We start from the raw sequence: 12,982 nt of genomic DNA, 5'->3' as shown, positions 1-12,982 counted from the left end.
TTTCTTTAAACCCGAACCACGTTTCTTTGAACCCTCCATTTGTGTGATGTTAGAATGTTGTTTGTAGTAGAGGATTTGAGTTAGATTTGAGTTGGATTTGAAGATGGATTCGATTATATTTATATAGGTTAATTAAGTTTTTTTTATCTCCTCAACGGTCACATGTAACGGTCGAATTGAATTTGAGTGCGTGATGGCCATCACGGCCGGCCCTGCATCACGCGTGATGGGAGGACCGGCGGCGGTGTTCCAATGACCATCACGCGTGATGGCCACCTATAACGGACCACCCCCAGTGGCCTAATATTATTGGGCTCTTTACATAGGATCATCAAATCAATAAACTTTTATTATTTTGATGGTTTGATATTTATACATGTGTTTTGGTCATTGTAAAACAAGAAGATCAAATAACCTTCTAAACACATTTTAATTTATGTTTTAATTTTGTTGGCATGCAAACGTTTTCTATTGATCGTGTTGACGTACACATTTGAATTGGTAAAAAAAGATCAAATAACCTTCTAAACACTCAACGAATACCTTTGTTTTTTCCAACCACGTCTTCACCACTAGGTTGCTACCATATTTGGTAACGCCAACTCTTACCAACAATGTATGATTGACAACGATTTATGAAACAATTATACATGGTTAGTTAGAGTTGGGTGGCTAGAAATGATGAAGCTGGTATGCGAGTGGTTTTAAAGGGATGTTAAACCGTGTTGTTTCAGTTTAATTAGAATAAAAATATATATATTAGCTGAAAAAAAATGGTAATAAAGAAGTAGGGTTGTAGAAATGTATGTGTATGTAGTTTATTTTTGAAGGTTGTTTCATAATTTTGAATGGTTGCATTTAGAGTATGAGCATGATGTAGTAGGTAGATACAAGCACTGCCGAAGCTTGGATGAAGGATGAATTCGTCGGGGGTGACGGACTTAAAATATATTGAAAAAAATTCATAAGGGCTGGGCTCAAATTTTCAGTCGAAAACGAGTAAATTTACACTATGTGTACAAATTTTCAGTAAACCCTAAGGGCTGGGCTCAAATTTTCAGCCCAAGTCGAAAACGAAAATGGGACGAAAATGGGAGTAAAATATATTGAAAAAAATTCATAAGCCCGGTGCTGCGTAAAAATGCAGGGGGGCCCAAGCCACACCGGGCTCTCATTAAGCTTCGCCCTCGGATACAAGTACAAAAAAGTTGCACCTTACGTATGATTGTATGAATATACAAAAGATCTTCTTTATGAGTTAAATAAATAAATATATAATTATAAGAGTATGATGCTTGTCAATAATAATCGAGCATTCACCATAATCTCATAGTTTATCTTAATAATAAAAATAATAATAATAATAATAATGGAATTAATAAATAGAATTGAATTAAATAAGTTTGTGAAACCAACGTAGAGACATATTTGTTGATTGAAGAAATTACGGTGGCGTGTTTTGTTGCATGTTTTACTTTTACCATTCATTTATATTTCACATTCACAAACAAGAAGATACAAAACAAACATAGACTCACTTGTTTATTACTCAATCTCGCACTTCAAGGATTTGTCCCACTTTGACCAAATTAATTAATCTTTTATTTAAACTTTAAACAACATAAACAAAATTTAAACTTTATTAATGTATTTTGTAAAATTTGTTTCTTTGCTTTCTGTAATTTTTAATTTTCTTTAATGAAGTTTTTAATTTACACTTGTTTTCTTAATTCTTTAGTCACGGTATCAAATATTTCAAACTAAAAATTTTTATGTATGCGTATGGAATAGATTGACCACAACCTTGATCATCCAAAAGAGAAAGACGCCGTTAACCTTGCCTATGATGTTGGATGCTTCTCGTGACCAAGGTCGGGCAGGATAGTAAAGGATTGGTGAACAATGAATAAATGAATGAATACTTGATTGTTGAACTTGTATTTATAATGGCCTAGATAATGACCGTTGGCGCATTTATTGCCCAAGCTAACCAAGTCATCCTTAAGCATAGTCTTAATTTCTCTTGAGAGTCGTTGGTCAGGGCATGGTTTGGGTAATATAGTTTTTCAAACATGGTGGACACTAACCGCCAATTGCAAGTCCGATCCATTGGTCTGGCTGTATATATGATCATCATTGGTCTCGGTCCATCTACAAGTGTGTTCGTTCAGTTATGTGTATCCATTCTAGATGTTCACATCAATATGGATGATTCATTTGGTCTTTAGACTTTGTATTTCGTACTTAATTATCACATATTGAATATTTAGTCATTATGGTTAAATTTATCACAAATTTGGTCTTGTACTTTAGAAAGCAATTCAAGATATTTTATTAAATCACACATCACATTTTTACAGGTTGCATGTTGGCGACGGTGGTGTGGGATTTCATTAGACGATGGTGCAAGGTCCCTCCAATCTTCAGTTCCTCGGTTAGGGACATTTTGGATCTACATAATTCGGTGGGGATTGGAGATCGAGAAAAAGAGGTGTCTCAAGGGTTGGTGATAATAGCGTGCTGGCGAATATAAAAAACGAGAAATGATAAATTGTTATGAGACAAAGAAGTGAAGGTAGATGACATTATTGATTACATTAAGTCTATTGGTCTCATTTGGTTCAAACTTCAAACATAGAGCTAAAAGGAAAATAATAGAGCGGTCAAAATGGGGTAATTTTAATTTCATGTAATTGCATCAGGCGTAGCATTTTTGTTGGTTTTGCTCCTGATCATGGAGTAGGCTTGTATGGCGCTTAAGCGTCTATTTATAAAAAAGTTACATTTCACAAAAAAAATAATAAAAAAAAATCACATAATCTTTTTTCGTCTGGTTATGGAACAGGTGATTTACAAAAGAGGTAAGACCAGGTGTAATGAGACGCTTCCCACACCCAAGAAGCCCCAAAGCGTCAGGATAATAATACTTTCAAGTAAAATGTTTCACACATGTAAATCATTTTTATTCAACACTAAACTACTCCACTTGCACAACACCAAACACAAAGCATTCACAAAAATCATACACAAAACTAAAAACTTGTTTTCTTTTTTCCCTAAAAACTCGAACATATCGGTCGACCACTTTTGTCTGACTTATTTTTTTCAGACTTTCTATATACAACAAACTATTAACTTTATAACAGAACATACATTCATCACCACACTTTTTTGTGTGTTATTACTTCGAAGAGACCGAGAAACAACAGTTACATTTGGAGAAGATTATTCACAGTAACAGAAACCGAGTTTGTCCGCTGCAAATCCTGCACAAGTCAAACCAATAACACGCTTTGCCCTTAAAAAAATAAAACTGAACTTAATGAATGAGAACATATTAGCATATAACACACCCTAAATATTAGTTCATCGGGGACATGTGGAAGCACTTCACGAACAGTTTCAGCCATGGCAAGTAAATGTGACAGGTCATCATCTGACACACGTGGGGCCGACCTGATAAGTGAACCGCCACGATGTCTGACGTTACTAGTAGAAGGATTGTTTGAAGTAGACGTGCTAGCTTGAGATGAATTTATAGGCCACAGATTCCAAGAAGCGTCTTCAAGGGCACTTTGGGCATATGTTTCACCAACAGCTGCAAGATGTCTCATCACCATTTGGACTCGGCCCAAGCCCACGGATCTTATAGATGTAGACGGGCCCGTCCCATCAAATCTCCAATCATCATGTTCTAAAGGGGTCTGAGTTTGATTAACTACACCGGTAGGATCATTTGGCAGTTCAAATGTAGAGCTGAGCTGGCGGGCGAGTTGTTCATCACTTGACACGTTAACAGAATGTGGTGCAGAGTTTCCTTCATGTGTACCGATAAAGAGGGGTTTACGACAAGTCGGGCAGGAATAATTGTCGCTTAGACCTTGGTCTAACCTGCCACATCAGCATATTAATCACAACATAATGCTAAAGCAACTTTAATTAAAAAGGATATGTGAAATTGTTTGTTACCATGACCGAAGGCATGAAAGATGAAAAAGATGATTACATGAGAGCTTCTTAGCCTTGGCCATTGGTTCCTAAATGTTTCAAAACAAAATTAGATAATATTTTCAAACAAAAAAAAAATTTAAATGATTACCCGACAAATGGCACATTCATCGTCATAAGTTTGTATCTCTTCAAATGTGGCATCTGGAAGAGCCCCGTGAAGTGTTCCCAAAGCTATCCTTAACTTAACAAACGCTCTGATACGCTTTGCAACTGCGCTTAACAAGGCCTGCCTATGACATAAAAATAATATAAGCAAAAGTAGCATTTTTATCTTCAACACATTAAAAGAGGATATTATAGAACTTACACGTATATTTAGGAAAAGAACTGCATCTACAAGATGAAAAGTCATGCCATGAAGCCGCCAGATATGCACATAATGACCAAGAGCCATTAGAAAAGTCATAATATCTAGAAAAAAACCAAGATTCCTTATAATAACACTCTTCAATTCCCACAATGAACCTGCATATATACATCATGTCCCGAATTAGAAGTTTAGAAATGTGTATGCTATCAAATAGTAGAGCAGTTAAAAATGAATGTCTTGCCTGCTGCTGACATGTCCAAAAGCTTTGATAATTTGGAGTTTTTGGTGTTGCCAGTTGAGTGATGAAGCCATACATCAAGCAGTTGAAACCCATGAACCAAAATAGCCTAAGAGCGGCATAAGGCGTGAAGGAACGGTAAATGTATTCTATAAAGAGAAATGGAATTAGGAAAGATGAAATCGATTAATGTACCTGTAGTGTTTCGAAAGCAATACTAAGAGGCTCAAAGAATAATAACAGAAATACAGGTGATGATATTGTTTGGTAGATGAGTAGGCACGTCCTTATCCTGAGAATGACAGTAAAGCTTGTAGCAGACAATGAAGCATGAAAATGTTAAAATAGCAGAAATTGTTGAGCAAATACCAGATTATGTCGACAACGACAACCAGCAATAAAACACAATATACACGAAAGTAAGTCCCAGGAGTTGCAGAAGGAGAGGCATTCAACCGTTCAAGGCGGTCCCTGGCTAAAGCCTGAAACATCTGTACAAGATAAAAAGTAAATTTAGCCAATCTGTTACATCCCCACAGAAAACATCATAAACTGTAATAAGTAATTATACCTTCAAAGAACATAACAGAGTCAACCATGTCAACCACAATCCTGCATGAACCATTGTTGGTGGAACTACCGATGGAAGAAACATTCCCTGTGAAAACCAATAGTAAATCAGCAGTCAAGAACTCATTGTCACACATAAATGCATCATATTCAACGCAGATATAAAGCCAAAAAAATTAAAATCATATCATACTACTGCCTACCTTATAGAAAACATAATTAACTAATCGCTCTACCAACTTCCGAGATTCAGATGCATTGAGCTCAACAAAGAATATTGTCTGCATGAAGAAACATACGGTCAAGCATAAATAATACGCCACAAGTGAGCACAATCTATATTCATTAGGTGCCGACTATCTATGAATTACAACTTTACAAGATATACAAAACTTAAGTACCTTAAGAGTCAAGATGATAAGCATAAAAGCGTTGAGAGCAAAATTGACCACCAATGCAAATGTGGTACAAGAACCCAACAAAAGGTCCATTACATGGCTAGCAAGCCCAGGCTGAAGAAGGTTTTCACCCATCAAGCCATCTGACTTTAGTTTCACATATGAAAGTTCGGTCCAATACCGGAGGCCTATAAAGCTCAACACCGTACAGGCTGCTGAAATTGATAAATAGCTCACACCCATCGAAAACAAGGAAAATTTCACTAGGGCAACTAAAACTCCAGGATTTCATGAGATAAAAATATACATTACCTCCCTTGCCCACTGAACTGGTCACTGTGCAAAAGTTATGGAGAAGATAACAAACTATAAGTTAGTTTGTGCACCTCCCCAAGGGACCCTTCAAAGTATCAATAAGTTCTGATCTCAATATAAGTAACCTGCATCAGAATATATTGTGTATTAGCATATATCATAAAAAATGGAGAACCATAGCAAACTTAGGGGTGCAAACAAGCCGAGCCGCTAGAGCCTAGGTCTGGAGCTGGAGCTCGAGCTCGGGTCGTTTTGAGCGCCTTTTCTAAAGCTCGAGCTCGGCTCGTGAGTCGTTTTCTCAAGCTCAAGCACAGCTCCGGCTCGTTTGTTATTTATTAATTACTTTATATACAATTTCATTATTTTTATATACTCTGAGAGAACCTTAAATGAGCCAAAGCTCGGCTCGAGCTTGAATGTGTAGTGTGAAATTAATACACGGCAGTCCAAAAGATCTAATATTTTAAAATACACAAGGCTCGTTAAGGCTCGACGAGCCTAAACAATCTTCCCATACAAGGCTCGAGCCCGGGCTCGATAACTAAACGAGCTTTGAGGCTCAGGCTCGGCTAGATAAGGCTCAACTCATTTCGAGCTTTTTATCAATCCGACCTCAAGTAGCTTGCGAGTGGCTCGGCTTGTTTGCACCCCTAAGCAATCCGCATACTTGAAAAAAAATCCTGATAGTTTTCTCAAGCTCAAGCACAACTCCGGCTCGTTTATTATTTATTAAAAATTACTTTACATACAGTTTTATTATTTTTACACACTTTGAGAAAACCTTAAATGAGCCAAAGCTCTGCTCGAGCTTGAATGCGTAGTGTGAAACTAATACATGGCAGTCCAAAAGATCTAATATTTAAAAATACACAAGGCTCGTTAAGGCTTGACGAGCCTAAACAATCTTCCCATACAAGGCTCGAGCCCGGGCTCGATAACTAAACGAGCTTTGAGGCTCAGCTCATTTCAAGCTTTTTATCGATCCGATCTCAAGCAGCTTGCGAGTGGCTCGGCTAGGCTCGTTTGCACCCCTAAGCAAACCGCATACTTGAAAAAATATCCTGATAGTTTTCTCAAGCTCAAGCACAGCTCCGGCTCGTTTGTTATATTAATTACTTTATATACAGTTTTATTATTTTTTATATACTTTGAGAAAACCTTAAATGAGCCAAAGCTCGGCTCAAGCTCGGTTGTGTAACGTGAAACTAAAACATAGCAGTCCAAATCAGCTAAATTTAAAAATACACAAGGCTCGTTAAGGCTTGACGACAATCTTCCCATACTTGATAACTAAGCGAGCTTTATTTGAGGTTTGAGGCTCAGGCTCAGGCTCAACTCATTTCAAGCTTTTTATCGATCCGCAGCTTGCGAGCGGATCGATAAAAATACACAATATCAGGATTTAAAAATACACAAGGCTCGACGAGCCTAAACAATCTTCCCATACAAGGCTCGAGCCCGGGCTCAATAACTAAACGAGCTTTGAGGCTCAGGCTCGGCTCGATAAGGCTCAGTTCATTTCGAGCTTTTTATCGATCCGATCTCAAGTGGCTTGCAAGCTCTTGGCTCGGACCCGTAAGCAAACCGCATACTTGAAAAACAAAATCCTGATATTCTAACCGGTTATCTTCTGATGCTCTCACTCAAATGAAATCTATTCAAATCAAGTCCAACGTCAACTAAAGTCTACGCATCATTTGTGAATTGTGTCATTTCATAATTATTAAACTTTTAAGAACATATCCTATTGCTATTGCTATTGCTATTGCTATTGCTATTGCTATATAACATGATCTAGAAGGTGCACAAAATGGACCTAATATTATTATTACTTATGAAGGATATAATAGCATATTCAAATTTAATCAACAACTGAAATTAAATGCTGGAAAACAACCAGACGTACGGATCGAATATTCAAACAGCAACCTAGAAACAAACCCTAGCAATTGAAGAAGAACACAAAATTCAAGTATCAAATTAACATCACGTACACAATTACAAGCCCTAACATTACGAATCGTGCAAATACATAATAATAATAAGACCGAGGCAGCAATGAAACGCGTGTATCAATGAGCAGGTTGTTGCATCTATAATAATAATAATAGTTATAATAATAATAATAATAATAAGATAATGATGATGAAATGAAATTAGGGGAAATGAATAAAGCGAACGAACCTGTATTGATTGAAGACGGAGATGTTGAATCTGGAAGATTAGATGGATAATATTGGGGCAAATTTTGCGGGAAATCGACGAGAAGAAGAAGAAGAAGAAGAAGAAGAAAACAAGGGGAAAATGTGAAGAAATAAATTAATAGTTAACAACAGATGGATAGGTGATATTATTTTCTTCTTGCGGTGAGGTGAGACAAGGGTGCAAACGAACCGACCCCGTGAGTTATTTGAGATTGACTTATGAAAAAGCTTCGAGTCCGAGCTCGAGCTTAAATGTAAGCTTATTTAATTAACGAGCTTGAGTCCGAGTTTTACTTATCAAGCTGGCTCGCGAGCCTAAACGAGTCTGCCATTTATATAAATTTTTAATATATGTTTAATAATATTAATTAATGTATATAATGTCATGAAAAATAACTAAATAATATATATTATTTTTGTACATAAAATTATAATTGAAATACATATATATATAATTATAAATATGAAAAAAAATATTTAATAAATAGTAAACAAGCCGAACTCGAGCTTGAGAATCTACTCACGAGCTAAGCTCGAGCTCCATATAAGTTAAACGAGCCGAGCTCGAGCCTAGTTGAGCTCGGGCTCGGCTCGGCTCGTTTGCGAGCTCGGCTCGGCTCGTTTGCACCCATAGGTGAGACCTTTTTTTGTCTTCTTTTTTTTATCGGTTATTTATCTTTTCGGCAATTTTTTTTAATCTCGTAAGAAGCTCTTAATTACCTCCAAGTGATCTCTAGTTTTCAGGAAAACCCACCCGTTTGAAGGCCCACTGATGATGAAACCTGATCTTTCTTTATTTAGCCACTTGTGTCTCCCTAAAGTGTTGTAAATAGGAATCGAGCATGAGTCTCCATTAATAAACTTGGTTCTTCATTGAGCCAAAGTGTCCGACATGTTTTAAGGTGGTTGATTAAAGTTTAAAGTGAGAAATTCCCATTTTAATATTAACGAAGAACGTGAACTATATATGTATATTTGAAATTCCTCTCCGATTAATCCACGTTAATCCTGATTAATCATTAGCCTCATACTGCATCTATCGACTAGCGTCTAGCACTCTGAGGAGCTTTACAACACTGCCTAATAATTTAAAATTTTCATATTGCATATAGATGGGTCATTTGGGGTTTCTCTCTTCTAATAATAACACTCAAGATACAACAGTAATACTAATATATTTATATAAGTCTAGATTATGTAATTCTAACACAACCCCTTAAACTATACTTATATTTCTCATTATTGCTAGCTTGATCTTGATTGAATCTTCAACATAGATTTTCGAGAGTGCTTTCTTATGTTGATGTGCTGGGAATGCTTTAGGAGTCCCAACTTTAATTTTTCTTGTAATATGCCTTCCAAAGTCCCTTGAAATTGTGGACCCAAGCAGCAAGTCTTCTAATACATTAATATACTTTGCATTAGTTTTGTTATCACATTCTATAAGTTATTTCTTAGATTTCTGTAAACTTCTCTTAACACACATAAGTACAATTCAAATAGCTTAACTATTTCGTCGTGTTCAAGCCTTGGTACGCCTTTAGTTTCATGTTTCCGTTTGTTATCGTCGTTCTTGCTAATTTTGAAGTTTGTATCCATCTTATTATCGTAGGTTTGGATTCTGGTACATATCCGCTTGTAATTTTTTTTTTCCAAAAAATTGTATGATCGAAGATCAAGTTTTTTTTTTCTTCTAATCATTGTCTAAAATAATATTTATGGTTGATGATCTTTCTTGTTTCTATATGATATGGTTTTGTACTTGATCTCTGATCTTGTTTATTTTATTTTCTTGGTCTATCTTGTCCTAAAAGATACTTGAACCGCTTTGGCTTTGATACCACTTTGTTGGATATCGGACTAGACGTTGTGGAATGTTGTGCATGAAACGAAAGAACTTCCAGTAGGATGATCACTTATATTTGAAAAAAGAAAACAAAAATTTAACGAAGATGGGTCATAGTATTGATGTACAATAAACTTCACATATTGTGCATGCATACTACAACACACACTAATTGAACAAGTGCCATTAACCATTGCATCGACCATCGATCATAAACGTTAACCAACTAATTGGCATGACGATATCAATTAATCTATTTGGTTATGTGTAACACTAGGTTTAGAGGGGTGTTGACTTTTAGTGAATTGGGTTAATTAATTAGCCGAAGCTTAGTTTAACCAGTCAATGACCAATTGTATGAATGTATTGTAGACTACTTACATATGTAACGTGGTCTAGTGTATATAATGATTTAACACAAAATTTTAATAATAAAGATTTGTATTGACAGAAATAACTTTAATTACCTTTTTTACATTTCTCTATAAATTAATATCATGCATAACCGGTTTCTTATTATTTTCATCAACTCAAATCATTCTCTAGCTTTTGATCATGGTAATTAATTAGCTTTCTTGATCATCATCTTCTTTGATTAATTGTTTTGTTAATTAAATATTGATTAATTGATTGATCGACTACGTGCGTGTTTAATATTGTAGGCTACTTACTCAGCAATTGCGGTTTCATTTGTTCTAAGTCTCGTAATCGGATTCATTGTATCGTTCCAACGGCAGAATTTGTTTGATGTAAAGCAAGAACATGGTGGTGCTCTCGGAGTAACTAATGCTACTAACTTGGTAATCCATTAATTAATTGAATCCGTTTTTTTTTAATTTAAGTACTTATGTACATGTATTAGTTTCATGTTTTATTAATAATATATGTATATATGTGATAGGAAAGTCTTTGGAAGCCGCGACGGGCATTCGAATGGGCTTGATTAGATTTTTGGGTCATTTAAAAGAACAAATGATTAATGTAGTTGAATAAGAAACGAAAGGATTTTGATTAAACTTTGATCTAACGATTTAAGTATGAACAAGGCATAACTGTATGACGTTTTAAAACGGTTAAGTTGGATCGGGTTCACAACCGATGTTAGATTTAATTTGGTTATGTATTATTAGCCAACCCTTTCTTGGTTTTAAACTTATTATTCCTTCCATTGAAAAATAGCCATTGCATTTTGTATTGCGTGTATGAGTGTATGTTTAGTATGTTGATTCCATGCTTACACGTCAACTGTATATGATTTAGCCGGTATGAAGTTGACGGTTTCATTATATATGTACATGATTTGTGTATATGAAAAGAAACCAAAATCTACAAATAGCGAAAGATGTAATACTAATAAGACGCTAATCATGCATCATTGCAAAAAAAGATGTATAGTACGAGTAATAGTAACATGTTATCATAAAGAACTGCTTTTGCATTGTGAAATGCGCCCAAGCGGAGGTGTAATGGTTGGCTCGTACCAACAACATGAAAAGCAATGAAGCTTTATTGTAGTGATAACAACAAGCATCGCAACAACTCAAATACAGTCTTACTTTGTTTAAGTTGAACCAACTTCAAGTGAGATGCGTAAATGACTCGTTTTTGTGTAGCATTGCCGAAAATGTGTTGAACCGATTAATATGTTTGTTGACGTACAAAATACGTATTATGTGACCGTTGTACACGTGCAATGTTTTTTTTTGTTTTTTTTTTTGACAAAACAACAAAGGTTTAGTAATGACACTATATGATGCTATTTGCTATTTTTTTGTGTATAAGTAAAAACTTTCGTGACATCTTGCAGGAACAATTCAAACGTGCATTGATGTTTTACAAATTCCTCGGCTATTATTTTCCCTACAACATCTATATAAGAAGCACGACATTTTATTTGTTAGATGTATGTGTGTTTATGTAGTATGCATCTGTGATAGCATGTTTTAAATTTCATTTTTGTCTACGCACCTACAATTAGTTTGAGGTCCCTTCATTCGTGGGTGAGTTCCCTAATAGAATAAAGAGACGGATATAGCTTAAACCCCGCTAGCATGTCATAGATGAATGGAATGAGTTTCATTTGTTGACCGATAACAATTTTTAAACCTCCGTAATCATTAGATATTAAACCCCGTATGTAAAACTTTTGACATGAACCTGTACAACACAAACAACTTCTAGAGGATTTTTTTTTATTGTATAAGTGTACTAATTGTTAGGGGATCATGGCTGCGATTTTTTGTCTTTGTAATGTTAGATAAGTTGTTAATATAAATTTAGATTAAACAAAAAATGATAAAAGGAAAATACACTTAAGTTTTAATAAAAAAGGATAATATATATATATTTTTCCGTTGTTGACAGTGGCCATATAGTGTACCCAAACAATTGCCACAATACACCCTAATCACTGTGTTAGAGACAAAAAATCGTCGACTGTGTAATGGTTCCACATTCGGTTAGATGGTGTTGAAATTAAAATAAAGACGTTAGGGTTGTCTAAAAAAATATTGTATAAAATTTTGGCACTGTACGAGATTAAAATCCATATAACCAATTATATTATTCAGATAAAAAGAAAGTATTATGCTAAGGCTTTGGCATCACCAGTTGTCTAACCCTAATTGGCAATAAATTGGATTATTAAGTTACAAATTACAATTTCGGATGGTTAAAATAACACGTATGATAAACCTACGAATTCCAATCACATACGATAAAATCATAAAATAGACGATAATCGTACAAATTCCCACTATATTATTCCAATAAAAAGTAGTATGACAGATTGTTTGACCACTCACAAGTTGTCTAATGCAAACTATTGATAAAGTGGATATAAAGTTATAATTCGAATTTCATATGGTTAAAATAAAGTGGATGATAAAGCTACAAATTCCAATTTTCTATGATAAAATTCATAAAAAAACTGTAGAGTTACAAAGTCTAAGTTTTCATGAACTAAATAAAGGGTATGATAAAGCTACAAATTAAAAGTTTGTATGAAAATAAAATCTTTATAGGGTTGCTATAGTCTCGGTGTGAGTATCAAAAGCCAACAGCAGAACACGTCGCCGTTAATATGTGGGT

At 35.1% G+C, this 12,982-nt stretch overlaps 1 protein-coding gene across 1 annotated transcript; it reads right to left on the bottom strand.

Moving 5' to 3' along the window:
* Positions 1–3,117: 3,117 nt before the first annotated feature.
* Positions 3,118–6,037, bottom strand: LOC143567692 (E3 ubiquitin protein ligase RIN2-like). Its single transcript, XM_077054049.1, has 11 exons — positions 5,531–6,037; positions 5,333–5,410; positions 5,131–5,217; positions 4,929–5,050; positions 4,755–4,851; positions 4,563–4,668; positions 4,319–4,476; positions 4,100–4,237; positions 3,970–4,037; positions 3,354–3,891; positions 3,118–3,266 (listed from the first exon to the last, which is right to left on the bottom strand). The coding sequence occupies exons 1-11, from the start codon at positions 5,768–5,770 to the stop codon at positions 3,210–3,212; spliced, it is 1,689 nt and encodes a 562-aa protein (XP_076910164.1). The 5' UTR covers positions 5,771–6,037; the 3' UTR covers positions 3,118–3,209.
* Between the last annotated feature and the right edge of the window lie 6,945 nt (positions 6,038–12,982).

Source organism: Bidens hawaiensis, unplaced genomic scaffold (genome assembly GCF_021521415.1).
Source record: "Bidens hawaiensis isolate Kalapana, Puna unplaced genomic scaffold, B.hawaiensis_p1.1 tig00023609_1, whole genome shotgun sequence".
NCBI lineage: Eukaryota > Viridiplantae > Streptophyta > Magnoliopsida > Asterales > Asteraceae > Bidens > Bidens hawaiensis.
Note: the sequence above shows the minus strand (reverse complement) of the source record. Positions and strands in the feature narration are given on the sequence as shown.

What these genes read in the sequence shown, in the direction of transcription:
- LOC143567692 (XM_077054049.1), bottom strand. Translation starts at nt 5,770, where the DNA reads ATGGGTGTGAGCTATTTATCAATTTCAGCAGCCTGTACGGTGTTGAGC. An exon ending in TTATCATCTTGACTCTTAAG is followed by an intron (nt 5,411 to 5,530) that starts GTACTTAAGTTT and finishes TTCTTCATGCAG; the next exon opens with ACAATATTCTTTGTTGAGCT. An exon ending in TTTGGACATGTCAGCAGCAG is followed by an intron (nt 4,477 to 4,562) that starts GCAAGACATTCA and finishes GTATATATGCAG; the next exon opens with GTTCATTGTGGGAATTGAAG.